Source organism: Neovison vison, chromosome X, assembly GCF_020171115.1.
Source record: "Neovison vison isolate M4711 chromosome X, ASM_NN_V1, whole genome shotgun sequence".
Classification (NCBI taxonomy): Eukaryota; Metazoa; Chordata; class Mammalia; order Carnivora; family Mustelidae; genus Neogale; species Neogale vison.
In genome coordinates, this window is record NC_058105.1 from 82,834,197 (window position 1) to 82,855,929 (window position 21,733).

A 21,733-nucleotide genomic window follows, 5' to 3' on the forward strand; every position below is an offset into this window, starting at 1 on the left:
TCATATAGAGTTAAACTTCAAGGTAATCCCCTTTCCCCAATCAATGCCACCCCTATAGGTAAACCAATTCCTAATCCCCTGTTATCTTAGGAAAGTTGAGTCCTTTAACAAAGATATCAAGATACATCCAGGAAGAATCAAAACAACCTTCCTCACCCACACTGAGAATTTAAAACCACTCTCCCATCTTTTTCTTCCACCGGTATTTCTGTGTTTTTGTGTTTGTCTGGATAGTATATAAATCTTACACTCAGGGTTCTTTTTGACGAGGTTCTTCCTTTATTCGCATATATATATGCAAGAGCCCAGGACCTGATGGATTCCCTGGGGAAATCTACCAGACTTTCAAAGAAGAAATAATACCTATTCTCCTGAAGCTGTTTCAAAAAATTGAAGCAGAAGGAAAGCTTCCAGACTCTTTCTATGAAGCCAGCATTACCCTGATCCCCAAACCAGGCAAAGACCCTACCAAAAAGGAGAATTTCAGACCAATATCACTGATGAATATGGATGCTAAGATTCTCAACAAGATCCTAGCAAATAGGATCCAACAGCACATTAAAAAGATTATCAACCATGACCAGGTGGGATTCATCCCTGGGCTACAAGGATGGTTCAACATTTGCAAATCAATCAGTGTGATAGAACAAATTAATAAGAGAAGAGAGAAGAACCACATGGTCCTCTCAATTGATGCAGAAAAAGCATTTGACAAAATCCAGCATCCGTTCCTGATTAAAACGCTTCAAAGGATAGGGATAGAGGGAACATTCCTGAACTTCATCAAATCTATGAAAGACCCACAGCAAATATCATCCTCAATGGGAAAAAGCTGGCAGCCTTCCCGTTGAGATCAGGAACAAGACAAGGATGCCCACTCTCACCACTCTTGTTCAACATAGTATTAGAAGTCCTAGCAACAGCAATCAGACAACAGAGAGAAATAAAAGGTATCCAAATTGGTAATGAAGAAGTCAAACTCTCTCTCTTCGCAGATAACATGATACTTCATATGGAAAACCCAAAAGACTCCAACCCCAAACTACTAAAACTCATACAGCAATTCAGCAACGTGGCAGGATACAAAGTCAATGTGCAGAAATCAGTGGCTTTCTTATACACTAACAATGAAAATACAGAAAGGGAAATTAGAGAATCGATTCCATTTACTATAACACCAAGAACCATAAGATACCTGGGAATAAACCTAACCAAAGAGGTAAAGGATCTGTACTCGAGGAACTACAGAACACTCATGAAAGAAATTGAAGAAGACACAAAATGATGGAAGACCATTCCATGCTCTTGGATCGGAAGAATAAACATTGTTAAAATGTCTATACTGCCTAGAGCAATCTATACTTTTAATGCCATTCTGATCAAAATTCCACCGGTATTCTTCAAAGAGCTGGAGCAAATAATCCTAAAAATTGTATGGAATCAGAAGAGACCCTGAATCGCTAAGGAACTGTTGAAAAACAAAAATAAAGCTGGGTCATCACGTTACCTGATTTCAAGCTTTACAACAAAGCTGTGATCACCAAGACAGCATGGTACTGGCATAAAAACAGACACATAGACCAGTGGAACAGAGTAGAGAGCCCAGATATGGACCCTCAACTCTATGGGCAAATAATCTTTGAAAAAACAGGAAAAAATATACAGTGGAAAAAGACAGTCTCTTCAATAAATGGTGCTGGGAAAACTGGACAGCTATATGTAGAAGAATGAAACTCGACCATTCTCTTACACCGTACACAAAGATCAACTCAAAATGGATAAAAGACCTCAACGTGAGACAGGAATCCATCAGAATCTTAGAGGAGAACATAGGCAGTAATCTCTTTGATATCAGCCACAGCAACTTCTTTCAAGATACGTCTCCAAAGGCAAAGGAAACAAAAGCGAAAATAAACTTTGGGGACTTCATCAAAATTAAAGCTTCTGCACAGCAAAGGAAACAGTCAAAAAAACAAAGAGGCAACCCACGTAATGGGAGAAGATATTTGCAAATGACAGTACAGACAAAAGGTTGATATCCAGGATCTATAATGAACTCCTCAAACTCAACACACACAAAACAGAAAATCATATCAAAAAATGGGCAGAAGATATGGACAGACACTTCTCCAATCAAGACATACAAATGGCTATCAGACACATGAAAAAAATTTTCATCATCACTAGCCATCAGGGAGATTTAAATTAAAACTACATTGAGATATCACCTTACACCAGTTAGAATGGCCAAAATTAGCAAGACAGGAAACAACATGTGGGAGAGGATGTGGAGAAAGGGGAACCCTCTTACACTATTGGTGGGAATACAAGTTGGTGCAGCCTCTTTGGAGAACAGTGTGGAGATTCCTCAAAAAATTAAAAATAGAGCTTCCCTATGACCCTGCAATTGCACTCCTGGGTATTTACCCCAAAGATACAGATGTCGTGAAAAGAAGGGCCATCTGTACCCCAATGTTTATAGCAGCAATGGCCACGGTCGCCAAACTGTGGAAAGAACCAAGATGCCCTTCAACAGATGAATGGATAAGGAAGATGTGGTCCATATACATGATGGAGTATTATGCCTCCATCAGAAAGGACGAATACCCAACTTTTGTAGCAACATGGACGGGACTGGAAGAGATTATGCTGAGTGAAATAAGTCAAGCAGAGAGAGTCAATTATCATATGGTTTCACTTATTTGTGGAGCGTAACAAGAAGCATGGAGGACATGGGGAGTTAAAGAGAAGGGGGTTGGGGTAAATTGGAAGGGGAGGTGAATCATAGAGACTATGGACTCTGAAAAACAATCTGAGGGGTTTGAAATGGCAGGGGGTGGGAGGTTGCGGTACCAGGTGGTGGGTATTATAGAGGGCACGGATTGCGTGGAGCACTGGGTGTGGTGAAAAAATAATGATACTGTTATGCTGAAAATAAATAAATGAAAAAAAAGGAAAGAAAACCAAGGTAGAGAAGAGAAACAATAATGATCAGAGCAAAAATCAATGAAATAGAAACAAAAAAAAACCAGTAGAACAGATTAACGAAACTCGAAGCTTTGAAAGAATTAACTAGATCTGTAAACCTATCACTAGAATTATCAAAAAGGAAAGAGAAAGGACCCAAATTAATAAAATCATGAATGAAAGGGGAGAGATCACAGCCAATACCAAGGAAATACAGACAACTGTTAGAACATATGAGTAACTATATGCCAACAAAGTAGGCAAGCTGGAAGAAATAGATGCATTCCTAGAAATTTATAAACTACTAAGACTGAAACAGGAAAAAGCAGGCAATCTGAACAGACTAATGACTAGCAAGGAAATTGAAGCAGTAATCAAAAACCTCCCCAAAAAATAAGAGTCCAGGGCCAGAAGGCTTCCCAGGGGAATTCTACCAAACATTTAAGGAAGAACTAATACCTATTCTACTGTAGTTGCTTAAAAAAATAGAAATGGAATGAAAACTCCTAACTCGTTCTATGAGGCCAGCATTACCCTGATCCCAAAACCAGACAAAGACCCCATCAAAAAGGAGATTTACAGACCAACATCCATGATGATTTTTGGATGCCAAAATATTCACCAAGATACTAGCCAATAGGATCGAAGAGTCCATTAGAAGGATTATCTACCACAGCCAATTGGGATTTATTCCTGGGATGCAGGTGTGGTTTGACATTCAGAAATCAATCACTGTGATACATCACATTAATAAAAGAAGGACAAAAACGATGTGATCCTCTCAGTTAATGCAGAAAAAGCATTTGACAAAATACAGCATCTTTCCTGATTAAAACTCTTCAAAGTACAGAGATAGAGGGATCATACATCAGTATCATAAAAGCCATCTATAAAAAGTCCACAGGAAATACCATTCTCAATGGGTAAATGCTGAGAGCTTTTCCCTTAAGGTTAGGAACATGACAGGGATGTCAATTCTCACCACTATTGTTCAACATAGTACCAGAAGTCTTAGCCTTAGCAGTCAAACACAAAAAGAAATGAAAGGCATTTCAACTGTCAAAGAAGTCAATCTCTCTCTCTTTGCAGATAAGATGATACTTTATGTGGACTCTACCCCAAAAGACTCTACCCCAAAATTGCCAGAAGTCATACAGTGATACAGCAACATAGCAGGATACAAAATCAATGCAATGAAATCAGGGCATTTCTATACACTAACAATGTGACTGAAGAAAGGGAAATTAAGGAATCAGTTCCATTTACAATTGCACCAAAAACCATAAGACACCTAGGAACAAACCTAACTAAAGAAGTAAAGGATATGTACTCTAGAAACTACAGAAAACTTATGAAAGAAATTGAGAAAGAAATGAAGAGATAGAAAAGATACCCCTTGCTTATGGATTGGAAGAAAAAAACATTGTGAAATTGCCTATGCTTCCCAGAGCATGTGAATCTACAGTTCAGTGCAATCTCTATCAAAACACCATTGACATTTTTCACAGAGCTGGAATAAACAATCATAAAATTGTATGGAACCAGAAAAGATCCTGAATCACCAGGGGAATGCTGAAAAAGAAAAGCAAAGCCGGGGCATCATAATGCTCTATTACAAAGCTATAATCATCAAGACAGTATGGTACTGGCACAAAAACAGACACACAGATCAATGGAACAGAGTAGAGCGCCCAGTTATGGCCCCCCAAATCTATGGTCAACTAATCTTCAACAAACCAGGAAAGAATATCTAATGGCTAAAAGACAGTCTCTTCAATTAATGGTGCTGGGAAAACTGGACAGCCACATGCAGAAGAATGAGACTGGACCATTCTCTTATACCAGACACAAAGAAAAAATCAGTGAAAGACCTCAATGTGAGACAGGAATCCATCAGTATCCTAGAGGAGAACACAGGCAGCAACATCTTTGACCGAGGTTGCAACAAATTCTTGCAAGACACATCTCTAAGATAAAATCATCAAGATAAAAACTTCTGCAGGGTAAGGGAAACAGTCAACAGTCAACAAAACTTAAAGGCAGTCTACAGAATTAGGAAAGATATTGGAAAATGACATACCAGATAAAGGGTTAACATCCAAGATCTATAAAGAACATATGAAGCTCAACACACACACACACACACACACACACACACACACACTCCAATGAAGAAATGGGCAGAAGATGTGAACAGACACTTCTCCAAAGAAGATGTACAGATGATCAACAGATGCAAGAAAAAGTTCTCCACATCACTTATCATCAGGGAGATACAAATCAAAACCACAATCAGATACCACCTTACACTAGTTAGAATGGCAAAAATTAACAAGACAGGTAACAACAAATGTTAGCAAGGATATGGAGAATGGGGAACCCTACTACATTTTTGGTGGGAATGCAAGCTGGTACAGCCACTCTGGAAAAACAGTGTGGAGGTTCCTGAAGACATTAAAAATAGAACTACCTTATGACCCAGTAATTGCACTATTAGGTATTTACCCCAAAGATACAGAAGTAGTGAAAATAAGGGGCACACTCCCCCAAATGTTCATAGCAGCAATGTCCACAATAGCCAAAGTGTTGTAGGAGCTGAGATATCCTTCAACAGATGAATGGATAAAGAAGATGTGGCTCATACATAAAATGGAATATTACTCACCCGTCAGAAAGGATGAATACCTACCATTTACACTGACATGGGTGGAAACAGAGAGGATTAAGCTAAGTGAAATAAATAAATCAGAGAAAGGCAATTATGATATTGTTCCACTTATATGTGGAATATAAGAAATAGTGCAGAGGATCATAGCGGAAGGGAGGGAAAACTGAATGGGAAGAAGTCAGAGTGGGAGACAAACCATGAGACTCTTGACTTGGGAAACAAACAGGGTTGTTGAAGGGATGTGGGTGGGTGGATGCTGTATCTGGGTGATGGATATTAAGGAGGGTACATGATGTGATGAGCACTGGGTGTTATACACAACTAATGAATCACTGAACATGACATCAGAAGCCAATGACATACTATACAGCAGCTGACTGAACATAGTAAGAAAAAAAATATTATTATGTTGGGTAATTGAATTTAAATATAAATAAATAAATAAACAAACAAATAAAATGTACTAGTAGATTAAAAAATAAAGAAATGTATGCCACTTCTAAAATGTTAAAGTGAAAATCTTTAACTTCTAAAATGTTAAAGTGAAAATCTAACTAAAATGTTAAAGTGAATGAAACAAAAATGTAACAAAAAGTTCATTTAAAAGATTCAACAGTGAGGTGCCTAGGTGGCTTAGTCATTAAGCAGCTGCCTTTGGCTCAGGTCATGATCTCTGGGTCCTGGGATCAAGCCCTACTTCAGGCTCCCTTGCTCAGTGGGAAGCCTACTTCTCCCTCTCCCACTTACCCTGTTTTTATTCCCTCTCACTGTCTCTCTCTGTGAAATAAATAAATAAAATCTTAAAAAAATAAATGAAAGATTCAACAGGCACCTGGGTGGCTCAGTTGGTTAAGCAACTGCCTTCAGCTCATGTCATGATCTCAGGGTCCTGGGATTAAGTCCCACATCAGGCTCCCTCTGATCTGTGCAGAGTCTGCTTCTCCCTCTCCCTGCCAGTCCCCCTGCTTGTCTCTCTCCCTCTCTGTCAAATAAATAAATAAATCTTTATAAAGAAAAAGATTAAGCAAAACTGTATCTATAGTGTATCAAGTTTAAAAATTGCATATACTAAAAATATATAAACCTGGGTAAAGCAGTAAGATTCTATTGGCTATCTGTGGCTATGAGGGATTTTTCTTATTTTCTTCATTATATTTTTCATTTTAATTTTATTTTATAAGTATATGTTACTTTTATAATAATTATTTTTTAAATATTTTATTTATTTATTTGACAGACAGAGATCACAAGTAGGCAGAGAGAGAGAGGAAGGGAAGCAGGCTTCCTGCTGAGCAGAGAGCCCGACGTGGGCCTTAATCCCAGGACCCTACGATCATGACCAGAACGAAGGCAGAGGCTTTAGCCCACTGAGCCACCTAGGCACCCCCTTTTATAATAATTATTTTTTAAGGCTAAAGGGTAAGTATGAATTTGGAAAATGAGGGACAAAATCAGAAAGAATATGTGCACATGAATATTTATAGCAAATTTATTCATAACCGCCAGCTAGAAGCAACCAGTATGTCCTTCAATAAGTAAATGGATAAACTGTGGTATACTAATACAATGAATGTTATTCACTGATTTGAAGAAATGAGGTTTCAAAAGCCAGAAAATGTCATCAACATATCTTGAATATAAATTGCCACATGAAAGAAACCACACTGAAAATGGTATGTACTGTCAATTATATGACTACAGTGATGACAAAACGTTCAGTGGTTACCAGGGTTTAGAGGTTTGAATAGGTAAAGCACAGAAAATATTTTAGGACTATAAAGCTATTCTAATTTTATTGTAATGGTACATCTTAATGTAAGCAACTTAAAATAATTATTTAGTAAGTTAGGGGATGCCAGGATGGAATGTAGAATATGACAAAACAATATAACTACATTATAAATGTATAAAACAACTTCACTGAAGGGTATGGGGAGAATGGTGCTGACTTAAATAACTTTAGAAGTGAATAGAGTCCCTAAGATTAAAAGCAAAATAAACCATATAAAGCATTGTACTTCAGTTGATAATGTTGTTTCCTACAGTGGTAGGGGTTAACAATTCAGACACTGCTATACACGTATGCTGGAATTTAACAATTGAGTAAATGGATGGCAGGTAATGGGAGCCAAGTTTTTCACTCTTGTAGTGGGATGTTATAAATAAATAAGACAAGGAGACTTGAATTATCAAAACATGGATTACGGGGCACCTGGGTGGCTCAGGTCATGGTCCCACGGTTTTGGGATCAAGCCCCACATCAGGCTCTCTGCTCAATGGGGAGTCTGCTTCCTCCTCACTCTCTGCCTATCTCTTCTGCCTACTTGTAATCTCTGCCTGTCAAATAAATAAATAAAAATCTTTTAAAAAATGGATTACAATGGTCCTTTTTGTAATGGATTAGAATTGGAGACATCACCAAGATCTCACATTTAGCTTAATTTAGATAGTGATGATTATATATATAAGAAATACTTATATAGATAGATAGATAGATAGATAGATTAGTATGCACACATATTTTCCTTGCTCTGTCAGCTGAGAGGGTCCAGAAGCAATATAGTCCCAGGGGATAAAAGCATATCTAGGACCCAGGTCTTGGTTTCTAATACCATTCTCCAGTTAGTAGAACCATGGTCCCCAGGAAAAGAGAGCCAAGAAATATACAAATGGACTGGAAGCACTTTGTGGTGTCACAAAGTAAGGAAATTGTCAAAAGTATGTTGGAGTCAACAAATAGCAAAAGCAATCTTGACAAAGAAAAGCAAAGTTGGAGGCATCACCATTCCAGACTTCAAGCTATATTACAAAGCTGTAGTAACCAAAATAGTATGGTACTGGCACAGAAATAGACACATAGGTCAATGGAACAGAACAGAAAACCCAGAAATCAACCCATAACTATATGTTCAATTAATCTTTGACAAAGCTGGAAAAAATATCCAATGGGGAAAAGGCTGTCTTTTCAATAAATGGTGTTGGGAAAACTGGTCAGCTATATGCAAAACTATGAATCTGGACCACTTTCTTACAACATAAACAAAAATACATTAAAAATGGAATGGACAAAATTAACAAAACAGGAAACAACATGTGTTGGAGAGGATGTGGAGAAAGGGGAACCCTCTTACACTGTTGGTGGGAATGCAAGTTGGTGCAGCCTCTTTGGAGAACAGTGTGGAGATTCCTCAAGAAATTAAAAATAGAGCTTCCCTATGACCCTGCAATTGCACTCCTGGGTATTTACCCCAAAGACACAGATGTCATGAAAAGAAGGGCCATCTGTACCCCAATGTTTATAGCAGCAATGGCCACAGTTGCCAAACTATGGAAAGAACCAAGATGCCCTTCAACGGATGAATGGATAAGGAAGATGTGGTCCATATACACTATGGAGTATTATGCCTCCATCAGAAAGGATGAATACCCAACTTTTGTAGCAACATGGATGGGACTGGAAGAGATTATGCTGAGTGAAATAAGTCAAGCAGAGAGAGTCAATTATCATATGGTTTCACTTATTTGTGGAGCATAACAAATAGCATGGAGGACAAGGGGCATTAGAGAGGAGTAGGGAATTTGGGTAAATTGGAAGGGGAGGTGAACCATGAGAGACTATGGACTCTGAAAAACAATCTGAGGGGTTTGAAGTGGCAGGGGGGTGGGAGGTTGGGGTACCAGGTGGTGGGTATTATAGAGGGCACGGCTTGCATGGAGCACTGGGTGTGGTGAAAAAATCATGAATACTGTTTTTCTGAAAATAAATAAATTGAAAAAAATAAAATAAAAAAAAATGGAATGGATACCTAATGATGAGACCTGAAAACATACAAATACTAGAAGAGAACACAGGCAGTAACTTCTTTGACATTAGCCATAGCAACTTTTTTCTACAGATGTTTCCTGAGGCAAGGAAAAAAAAAGCAAAAATAAACTGTTGGGACTTAACAAAGTAAAAAGCTTCTGCACAGTTCAACAATACTAAAAGGCAACCTACAAAATGGGAGAAGATATTTGCAAATGACATATCCAATAAAGGGCTACTATCCAAAAATATATGAAGAATTTACAAAACTCAATACCTTACAAACCAAGAAGCTAAGTAAAAAAATGGGCAGAAAACAAGAACAAAGATTTCTCCAAAGACGTACAGATGGCCAAGAGACACATGAAAAGATACTCATCATCTGTTACCAACAGGGAAATGCAAATCAAAACTACAATGAGATGTAAACTTGCACCTGTCAGAATGACTAAAATCAACAACACAAGAAACTAGGTTGCTGAGCATGTAGGGAAAAAGGAACACTCCTACAGTTGCTAGGAATGCAAACTAGTGCAGCCACTGTGGAAGAGAGTTTCAAGGTTCCTCAAAAAGTTAAAACTAGAACTACTTTAAAATCCAGGAATTGCAGTAGTGTGTATTTACCCAAAGAATAGAAAAACATTAATTCAAAAGGATACATGCACCCAGATGTTTATAGCTGCATTATGACAATAACCAAAATTATGGAAATTGCCCAAGTGTCTGCTGACTGATGAATGGATAAAGAAGATATACACATACACCAAAATGGAATATTCCTCAGTCATAAGAAAGAATGAAATCTTGCCATTTGCTAGGACATGGACAAAGTTAGAGTGTTATTATGCTAAGCAAAATAAGTCCATCAGAGAAAGACAAATACCATATGATTCCACTTCTATGTGGAATTTAAGAAACAAAACAAATGGGGGTGTCTGGGGGGCTCAGTCAGTTAAGCGTCTGCCTCTGTCTCAGGTCATGGTATCAGGGTCCTAGAATCAAGCCCCTAGCTGGCTTCCTGCTCAGCGAGGAGTCTGCTTCTCCTTCACCCTCTGCCCTTCCCTCCCTCTGCTTGTGCTTGCTCTTAAATATACAAAATCTTTAAAAAAAAAAAAAAAAGAAAACAAAGGAGCAAAGGGGGAGAAAGAGAGGCAGAGATGTAAACCAAGAAACAGATTCTGGGGGCGCCTGGGTGGCTCAGTGGGTTAAAGCCTCTGCCTTCGGCTCAGGTCATGATCCCAGGGTCCTGGGATTGAGCCCCACGTCGGGCTCTCTGCTCTGCGGGGAGCCTGCTTCCTCCTCTCTGCCTGCCTCTCTGCCTACTTGTGATTTCTCTCTCTGTCAAATAAATAAAATCTTTAAAAAAAAAAAAAAGAAACAGATTCTGAACTATAGAGAACTGAGGGTTACCAAAAGGGAGGTGGGTTGGGGAATGGGTTAAGTAGGTGATGGAAATTAAGGCATTCACTTGTTGTGATGAGCACTGGGTGATATATGGAACTGTTGAATAACTCTATTGCATACCCGAAACTAACATAACACTGTATGTTAACTAGCTGGTATTGAATAAAAACTTATTTATAATTTATTTAAATTCAATTAGCCAAGCTATAGTACATCATTAGTTTTTGATATAATGTCCAATGATTCATTCGTTGAATTTAATACCCAGTGCAAAACTTGGGATCATGACCTGAACCAAGGGCAGATGCTTAATGACTGAGCCACCCAGGCACCCTGAACATCTTTGTTAAAGGGCTTCAGTTAAACAGCTCCAGAGAGGAGGGTATTTTCAATGAATGGGTAGAAAGTTCCTAACACTAAGCCAAAATTCTGAATTCTTTTAACATTTGAAGTGCTCTGCCCTTTGTAGCTACATAAGTAAATGTTACCCTTCTCCTGACAAGGTTTTCAATTATTTGAAGAAAGTATCCATAAACCCCAGTCCTTTGACTAAAACATTCTTAACCTGTTCAATAACTGTGGTGTGTCTATAAATGAGTCACCACCTTGATAACTTTCCAGATTGTCTGTGTCCATTTTAATTGTAGCACTCTGAAATAACTGAAATCTCCCAAAATAAGCTATCAAATATTGATAATATTTATTTATCAAATAAAATATTACAAAGGAGTTCTTTGTTCTGGACACCATGCCTCTATTAACGGAACCCAAGATTTCATTACATATGTGTGTGTGTGCACTAGAACCTCTCACATAGCTGGTGCATGTTGAACTCATGGTAAATTGAAACCACTGAGTCTGGCACATATGCTATTTTTAGGCCACATCATCATTGACCTTTGGTAATTTCAATTTTTTGATACAAGACTTCACATTTGATCTTATTCAATTTAACTGTGCTAAATTTGGCTTTTTTCTTCAGCATACGAAGGAGTTTTAGGATATTGCTAACAACATCTAGTGCATTTATTCTACTAATTCTATACTACTTGCAGCAGGATGAGCAAGCAGTTTTATGCTTTCATGATAGTCACTGAAACATAACGTCAATGGATAGTCACTGAAACATAACGTCAACACCATGTATATTGGGGCAAACAACTCTTATTTGAGGGTAGCTTACCCACTTTTGAATTTGCTGGCTTAGAGTAGCTTTTGCCAAGGTTTTTAATCTCACCAAAGTGTCTAAAGCCTAGGTAAGCATGTATACCATCTGATGAAGCTGCTTATCTTATGTCTGCCAAATTGTACTTTTCTATTTTTAGAAAATTGCTTTAGACTTTGAAGAGACAGAACTGAAATTGGAAACTTCTTGTCTACACTGACACATTAACAATCAATTTAAATTTCTAACCCATCTACTGTCCTGTCTTTATCTTCTAGCTCATGTTACTCCATTTTATTCTCAAGGACATTTTGAGAAACTATCAAATGCTGTGGTGAGGTACACAATGTTTATTGCCTTCTGAGGTCTCAGGAGGCAGCTCAATAAAAGACAGGCATCCTCCAGAGCAGCTGAAGCACAAGTGGCCCATGTGATTGCCAGTTTGGAGACATACCATATGTATTAGGCCACTGTGGACAGAAGGATTAAAGGGCAGTTTCAAATATTAGCCACAATTCAAAAGTCAGGAAGGCAAAACTCTATTCTAATTATTGACTGTGTCTCAGTTGATTCTCACACATTCATTTTTACGTAACCTGCTCCAGAATGAATAGCAGCAGAGATGTATTCATTTAAAAAACAGCTAATGTGTCTCCTCAGCAACACCCAGGCGGCAAGCAAGTATTTAATTTATTATAATATCTCTATGATAAATAGGCCAGTATAATTTAATAGTCTCAGGAGAAAGCAGAATAGTGAACTGGTCACATGCACATTCTGCAATCTCAGAAGTAGGCTCAAATTTTTACTCTGTCATTTAATAGTGATACGACCCTGTAAAATTACTTACATTGTTTTAGCTTTTTTCCTTAACTGTAAACTAGGGAAGATTAAATAATAGTGCTTCCTTATAGGATTATGAAAATTGAACATTACTATGAATACATTAGCTATTATTGCTATCCCAGTGTGAGAAATTTAGTTTGGTAAGACAATCTTGTGAAATGCATACCAGGGCCAACTAATCATTTTTTTCTTTTTTTCACATTTATCAACCATTCTTTTAATAATGAATTATAGAATCTTTTCTGAAATTATCTTACATATGCTAATCTACACATTGGGTCAAGAAGCTATGAAGTTGGATTTTGAAAGTACTCTTAGGAAGCCCAAATCTGTGCTCAGATACCTCAATACAGCTAGAGCTATATGCTGTAATACATACTCATTTGAAGAATGCTGCCCATGTATATTGGGGCAAACAACTCTTATTTGAGGGTAGCTTACCCACTTTTGAGTTTGCTGGCTTAGAGTAACTTTTGCCAAGGTTTTTAATCTCACCTAAGTGTCTAAAGCCTAGGTAAGCATGTATACCATCTGATGAAGCTGCTTATCTTATGTCTGCCAAATTGTACTTTTCTATTTTTAGAAAGTTGCTTTAGACTTTGAAGAGTCTCCTAACAGACTTTTAAGAAGATGGTAGCATTAGAATAGGTCCCAAATTCTTGCCCTTCCTCCCACAAATCAACAAAAATGACTACAGAGAAAAAAAAATACTGAAGAAAACCTGTATAATGAAAGCAGCAGAACTCTAAAGGAATTTCTCTAAGACATGATGCTGATGGGGAAAAATTGAAGAATATCACCAATCTGTAGAAATTATGTAACATACTAACAAATCAAGAAAATCCTGACAGAAACCCACTAATACCATGTAGTTTAAAAGAGCAATAACTGGAGGCAGGGGCTGGCAGTGAAAAAGACAGAGATGAAAACCTCATAAACTGAGGGATGTCTGACTAACTTTCCTTTTATTTAAGTTCCCTAATATATTTTTAAAATAACACCAAATTAGGAATATCAAAATTGCTGCAGTTTAAAATTTCTACATTTAGTAGATTAAGCTGTATGAACATTTTCCATCATTGTCAGTCTGGCTCTGAGGCTAGAGTAATCACTTCATTTGAGGATAATGTAAAAATTCTAAATTAAGAGCCTTTGTGAACATGAGACACAGGCCAAATGGCTCTCCTGATACCCTAAACCCAATCCCTAGGCTAGGCCCTGACAGGAATCATTTCATTTGTTGCTATTTTAGAGCAGGATAGCCCCTCAAAGGGCAAACTCAATCTCTGATAATGGTTTCTCAATAAACATAGTGGGCTGGACTTGATACAAGTCCTCTTTAATGAACCAGGAAGGCTTGTTCCAATGCTGTGCATCTACTTCTCTGCCCCCACACAAATGGTGAGAGTATATATGATATCATGTATCTGAAGTAGAGGCCAAAAGAGCAAACATACAAGGAGGTCTTGAGGTGAACTTCTGCTAGAATTGCCCCTGGCCCTACTTCTGACCCCATTACCTCATCCTCCTGGATCAGAGTCAGCAATGTACAGTTACACTATCTAGCCCTCCAGTATAAACTTAAGGAAAGAGTGAGAACAAAGTAAACAATAAAATCATGTAAGAATTGCTCCACTTTTATTGGAGGGAAGGAGACACCAGGTCAGGCTATACCTTTCTTGATTCAATATTGAATAAGTAGCTAAACTGTCAATAAATATTAGATGAAGAAAACCCAAAAAAAATTTTTTTTAAAAAGAACTTGTAAGATAGTATTACATGTAAGAGACAAAGAACAATTAAAATTAAAAAAGAGTAGTGTGGGGACGCCTGGGTGGCGCAGTTGGTTGGACGACTGCCTTAGGCTCAGGGCGCGATCCTGGAGTCCCGGGATCGAGTCCCACATCAGGCTCCCAGCTCCATGGGGAGTCTGCTTCGCTCTCTGACCTTCTCCTCGCTCATGCTCTCTCTCACACTCTCTCTCTCTCAAATAAATAAATAAAATCTTTAAAAAAAAAAAAAAAAAGAGTAGTGTGCCTGGGTGGCTCAGTTGGTTAACTGACTGCCTTGGGCTCGGGTCCTGATCCTGGAGTCCCACATCAGGATCCCTGCTCAGCAGGGAGTCTGCTTCTCCTGCTGACCTCTGTCCTCTCATACTGTCACTCTCTCCCTCTCAAATAAATAAATAAAATTTTGAAAAATTTGAAAAAGAGTAAATGTTATAAACAAAAATTATTGAACTAGAAAGAAAAAATAGTTTAAAAACCTAGATCTATTCAGGGAGAAAACAAAATGTATTAAAAAATAGATAAATTGCTTCTCGGCTTTTTGGTTAAGATCAAATGTAAAAAACAGATTAAACACTTGGCAAAGGTAGTTAAAGAATTCTATCCCTCTTCTGTTTTGAAAGAAATTTACTTGCCAAACTGTCTGAGCCAGGCCTCAGACAACATCTTTTTCCTATGGCTATTGATTTATTGCCATTTCCTGTGCCAGTGTCTTAATTCTGGCATTTATTTCCCTATAAAATCATCCATGTCATTAAAATTATTAAATTTATTATGGCAGACTCTGTCTTTGTAATTATCTTAAACACCCAACATCATATAGCACTGAAATAATAAATCAACATTTCCTAATTTGGCGATCTGAGGAACACCAATAGCCCAAATGTATTAAATGTATTAGGTGTGTTTAAAAGAAAAAAAATGTATTTCTTAGGGAAATGTTGAATTAGACAAAGTTAAATACTTTTTATTCTTTTAAACTGAAGAACATTCTCCTTTAAAAAATACTACTAATCAGTATTTATTGCAGAATGACTTTCTAAGAGGGGCTACAGTATACAGCACTTTGCAAATTTATTTGACCATTTCCTATAGGAATACTTTTTCTTTTTTAAAAATGCAATTTAGAATTGCTGCAGCAAACATAGTTAAATGTTTAACTATGGTTAAAATGACAAACGAGAATGCCATTGCCACTTCTATTATTTAGGACTGTTCTGAAAGTGTTAATTAACCCATGCAGTCAGAAACAATTTTATAAATTTTGAAAAGGAGAACATATTATTATGTTATAATTGACATGACTACTTACCAGTAATAATTCAAAGGATCAACTGAACATCTCCACAATTAATATATTTCAGTAAACTGCCAATTTAAACTTAATTAATAAAAATATATTCTTGCCCTATACAGCAAAAATGGCCATATAGGTAACACACTGAAAAAGAGCTCTCAATCACAGTGTTGTTTCCTATGTCTTTCCTAGGAATATATTTATCATAAATTATATAGGACATAAATACATAAAGCTTTGTTGAAGGACATAAAACTTTTTAAAAATGAAGCAACATATCATGTCTCTGAAAAGCATTACAATTCTATAGTTCTTACCATCAATTTAAGATAATACCAATCAATTTTTTTTTACCAATCAAATTTTATTTGGGGGGAGCTACTAATTGTAAAGTTATTCTGGTAAAATAAACATGTCAGGATCACCAGAAAACTGTGAAAGATAAAAATAAAAAAAGATCAATAAGAGGACTTATCCAAAAAGATATGAAGTCCTATATCTAACTTAGTAACTATAGCTGATGGACTGGGACTACAATATTCAGCGGTACTAAAGAGCATTTAAACACAGAAGTGTTTGTGTCTACACACACACACACACACACACACACACACGAGACACAACAAATGGGTGGTGGGCAGTGAAACAAAATTTTAGCTAACAACTGACTAACCCTTTGGGGATAAAAAAAAAGTTAGAATACCTAAACCCACACATCAGAAAAGTTCCAGACAGGCAAAGGAATTCTTTTAATAAAACCATAAAAATTAAAGAAATACAGGATAAGATTTATATAATCTTGGGGTGGGGCAATCCTGCTAAATATGATCCTAGAGCCAGAAGGCAAAAAAAAAAGATATATCCATTTTTAATTTTTTTATTTTTTTAGTCATTTTTAATGCATTTTTCCCTGTGCACAAGAGAAATAACTGAGTCAAAAGATACAGTTTCCTTTATACATAGCAAGTAAAAGTAATGCAAACATCACATGACACTTTTCAGTGAAAGTTACATTTCCAATTACAGATCAAAATGCTTATTAGGGTCTCTTTATGGGAAAAGCTGAGAAGGAAGTCTTAGGTAAAAAGCACTTTCCTGGCATTACTACACTGATCCTTCAGGCTGCACAAAAATTAAGGTCATATACAGTTAATTTGAAAATGTTGACACAATGTCACACTGTAAGTTTTCTGTACAATTAAATGTATACTTAGAAATACCAGGATAAACATTTCTACTATATTTTAACTGAACTTGCCTAGCCAACATTTTCACTGAGTTATCAAAGATGCTGTAAGATTCTACAAAACTGTGAGACACACCTAGCTCCAGGAAGATTACTTATATTCTTTCTCATTTTGGTTACACATATTCTGCTTAGATTCTGTTGTAATAATTCGAGATGTACCGTTCCAATTGTGCTTACTGTACTGTGTACAAACATAGCAAAAAGAGCAAATAATGGTATAAATCTTACAGCATTTTGCTAGCAAAAATACATGCCAAAGTCACAATAAGCAATATTGTACCACAAATTAGAGAGCTTCAGTAATTTGCTTGTTTTTAATATTTTCATTCTACATTAAATTACTATCATAGGCTAATGTTTAAAATGCAAATAAACTGGACATCTGTAGGACAAAACTTATTTACCCAACTGTGAAGGCTGAACCGGTTTCCAAAAATCACAATAAATGCAGAATAAAGAGAAGTGTTTGCATGCAACACCTTTGAGTGAAACAGCATTGAATACAATTACTACCATTCAAAACAGGGAAGGAAGGAAGGAAGGAAGGGAGGGAGGAAAAAAGGAGGGAGGGAGGGGAGGGAAGAAGGAAAGGGAAGAGAGAGGAGAGGAGGGAGGGGACGGGAGGGGGAAGGATGGGTAGATACAGGAGGGAGGGACAGAGGGATGGACTCCACCTTAAAATGCATATTAGACTTATAACTAGACAGATTTTAAAAGAATCAAAATGAAAGCAAAGCACAATTTTGTGTGTGTTTAAAGATTTAAGAGCCATTATCAAAAATAAGATACATTTTTTCAAGGTACAGAAATGTAATTACGATGGCTGGGAGCCCAGCAGCCTCTCAATGGCAGCATTGATGTCGCCTCCTGTTGCTATTAGAGCCTGCAAGTTTGCCTCACGGTTTAAGAACCCCATTGCGTTGAGCTGTTCCAGTTGTTGCTGAAATCTGACTTCTGGATTCGGCAGCTGTGGAGGACTTGCCCCAGCCAGAGCCTGCACCATTTGCTGAATGAACTGCTGGTTGGGTCCAGATTCTGATGTTGGGCTAGTGGTTTCACTGGGTGTAGAACTAGAAACAGTGGGCCCAGGGGGACCACCAGAGCCAGTGGAGCCAGGGCCTGCAGGGCCAGTGGGTCCTATGGGCCCAATGGGGCCTATGGGAGTGAACGGGACTATGGGGCCTATGGGGCCTATGGGTGTGACTGGGCCTACAGGGCCTATAGCGGTTCCCAGCACCCCTACCCCCACACCTGGAGTGAAGCTTGGAATGAGGCCAGGAGCTTCAGTGGCTAATGTCTGTAGCCCCTGCTGGATCTGCATTAAAGCCTGCATTGCTCTTGGGTTTGACATGGCTGACAGTGTGTCTGGATTCTGCATCTGCTGCAGGAAAGCTGGGAGCTGTGGACGCATCTGCTCCTGCAACTGAGGATTTGCAGTAAACACGGGGCTATTCAGCATCATCTGTGCAGCCAAATCTGGATTCTGGCTCAGTGACTGCATCATGCTTCTCATGTAGGGTGCAGACAGCATATTCTGGATCAGTTGGGGATTTTCAGTTATCTGTTGCAGCAAGCTCTGCATTCCTGGGGTACTGAAGATGCTGGCGACATAGTTCGCTGCAGCCACAGTGTTCCCGGTAGCACTGCTGGAGCTACTGCCAGACCCACTGCCACTGCTTGTGGTTGTGCTGGTGGTTGCAGAACTCTGGGTAGCCTGTGGTGGTGCCCATGGATTGGGTAGTGGATCCCGATTTTCTGTGCGGGAAGGCTGTGTACCTTCCCCAGAGGTGGAATTGCTCCCCACTGAAGCAAATGGATTACCCCCAAACTGCTCTTGTGCAGCATTCAGCATGGGTTCTTGAATGTCAGTGTACATGCGTCGTAGGGCATTGTAGCCACCTGGGATGCTTTCAAGATTGCTGAGAGCCAGATCTTGATTTCTCATCATCTCTTGCATCATGGCCGGATTCCTGGCAATTTCGAGGGTCTGCCTCATTATATCTGGGTTGTTGAGCAGGTGACTGATTTCTGGGTTTCTCTGAATCAATTGCTGCATCTGTGGATTGGCCATAATGAGCTGCCTCATTAGATCGGGGTTTGAAAGCATGCTCTGAACAAAGGGATTTTCCATGATTTGAATCATCATCTCAGGGCTGGACAGGAGCTGCTGCTGCATCTGGTTCTGGAGCTCAGAGAAGTTGGTCGAGCTCAAGCCCAGGCTGCTAAGGCCTGCAAGTCCTCCCAAGCTCCCCAGCCCAAACGGGTTGCTATTTGTGGAGATAGATGTGGAGTTACTCCTGGGAGTCGACGCGGAGGTAGTGTTAGTTCCCGCGGCATTACTAGGCTGTGTGGACTGGCCCTGAGGTCGGTTCTGGCTTTTAATTACAAGATGAACAGTCAGTCCATCATGGATGCCATGCTGGATCAGGGTATCTTGATCTTTCAAGATTTTTCCGGCAAAAATCAACACTAGCTGATCGGTTTGGGATTTGAAGCGTTTCGAAATCGCTTCCTTAAACTGCTGGACTGAGCTATTCTCGGGCACCGCGAACTCCTCTTTCTCTTTGGGGGTCTTCACAGTGACTTTGATGATTTTGGGCTCGGCCGGGGCAGAGGCAGGGCCTTGGGCCGCAGCAGGGCCGCGGGAGGGGCGCGGGGGGCCGCTACTCTCGCCGTTCTCAGCCATGGCGGACGCGGTGACGCAGGCAGACAGGGAAGGCGCGGGCGGGCGAGAGAGAGAGCGAGGGAAGAAGGAAGGAAGGAGGCGCCGCCACAGCAGGCTGGGCCGGGCCAGGCGGGGAACGCAGAGCACGGTACCTCTGTGATGAAGACTGCGGTTTCCCGGTCCGCTGATGGGGAGAAGACTCTGTAGGCCGCGGGAGAAGAGTCGGCGTTCAGGTCCCTGGGCCTCCTCCGCCGCCGAGTGATCACACCGCGCGCGTTCCCAGCAACTCCTGCAACGGCTCTGCCCGCTCCTCCCCGCTCCTCCCCTCCCCCAGTTCCGCGCTCGCCTCCCCGCCCCCTCTGCTGACGCGGCGCCAGGCCCAGAATGATAGATTCGACTCGTTCAAAATTAAAAACTTCTGAACTGGGGGGAAAAAAAGAGGGAGAGAGACAGACAGAGAGAGAGAGAGAGATAGAAACAAAGAGAAAAAAGAGGAAGGAGGGAGGGAGAGAGAAAAGGAGCCAGCTTCTAAGGACATTAAAAGACCAATGGAGAATATATTAAATACGAAAATACATATGCCGTCTCTTGGGCGAGAAAGGATGGAAGCCTGAATCAAATTCGCCCCATGTAAAAGACGAAAAATGAAAAAGAACTCTGACTAAGCAAAAAGGAAAAGAATAACAGCCCCCCAGTGGGGGAAGGGGCTAGAGCATGCATAGCAGGCTGGGCTAGAGCATGCATTCTACAAAAGCCCAAAGCCAGTGGGTGAAAAATGAATGCTTAAGCTCACTAATAATAAAAGAAATTCTATTAAAATAACGAGATTCTAATTCTGCCTTATCATCTGTAAATATGAAAAATAATGATAAACCTTATTGTCATCTGAGAGCTGAGAAAATACACTCTCATGTCAGTCGAAGTGTAAATTACTGTAATCAGAACACAATTTGAAAATATATATCATTTAACATATTTCCACCTTTATTTAGAAATGCCTTCTTTCGATACCTCCCCTATGAAATAATGAGATAAGAATGCAAAAATATACATGTATAAAATATATATGCACTGTTAGCATCTTAAAATTATTTTTAAAGATAATCAGCGTGTTTACACAACATTGGTGAAATATATACAACAAAATACTATGTATTGTGTGTAAAAAGAGTGGTTAATTCATCCGATATAAAGTATCCTTAAAGGTATGCATGGAATAAATAGTAATTATAAGGGAAATCGCAGTATTTTCATTTTCAGCTTTGTGTATTTCTGTTTATTTAGAAATGATACAAGGTTGTATGCTTCAATACCAAAAGATAAAATAAATACATTTTTATTTTAAAATTCATTTTAAACAGTTTGTATAGGTAAATTCTCTTTCAGTGTATGTGCAAATAGAAATCTGGAACGCTATGCACCGATACATTAATTGTGGGTATTACTTAGTGCTGAAATTATGAATACCTATTCCTTTCATTTTTAAAATAAAAATTTAAATTTTCTGATAGCTTTTATAGAATGGTGTGCATTTGTAAGTTTTTAAAAATAAGAAGGTATTTTGGGGAGATACTAAAGGTAGAGATTGATGAGAACACTATTTTGGTGGCAGACATTAAGATATTTACCCAATTTAAGATTAAGAAAGAAAAATAAATAGACATAGCCCTGGAAAAATAGAACAAATAATTTCAAATTAGTATATAATTTCTAAGTCTGATTTATACCATGCATAAAATACATTTTACCCTTCAGTATCCAGCCAACATTTAACAGCACTTGAAAGTCATTAGGCTGCAAATACCTTAATAAATCTCAAAATAAGAAAATATATTCATCAAGATGATGTCTATCAATAGGGGAATGGATTTATATAGTAT

General features: G+C 38.6%; 1 protein-coding gene across 1 annotated transcript; it reads right to left on the reverse strand.

The window, feature by feature from the left end:
* Window positions 1-17,778: 17,778 nt before the first annotated feature.
* On the reverse strand, window positions 17,779-20,171 carry LOC122897093 (ubiquilin-2). The gene has a single exon (XM_044235243.1). The coding sequence runs from the start codon at window positions 19,872-19,874 to the stop codon at window positions 18,003-18,005; it is 1,872 nt and encodes a 623-aa protein (XP_044091178.1). The 5' UTR covers window positions 19,875-20,171; the 3' UTR covers window positions 17,779-18,002.
* Between the last annotated feature and the right edge of the window lie 1,562 nt (window positions 20,172-21,733).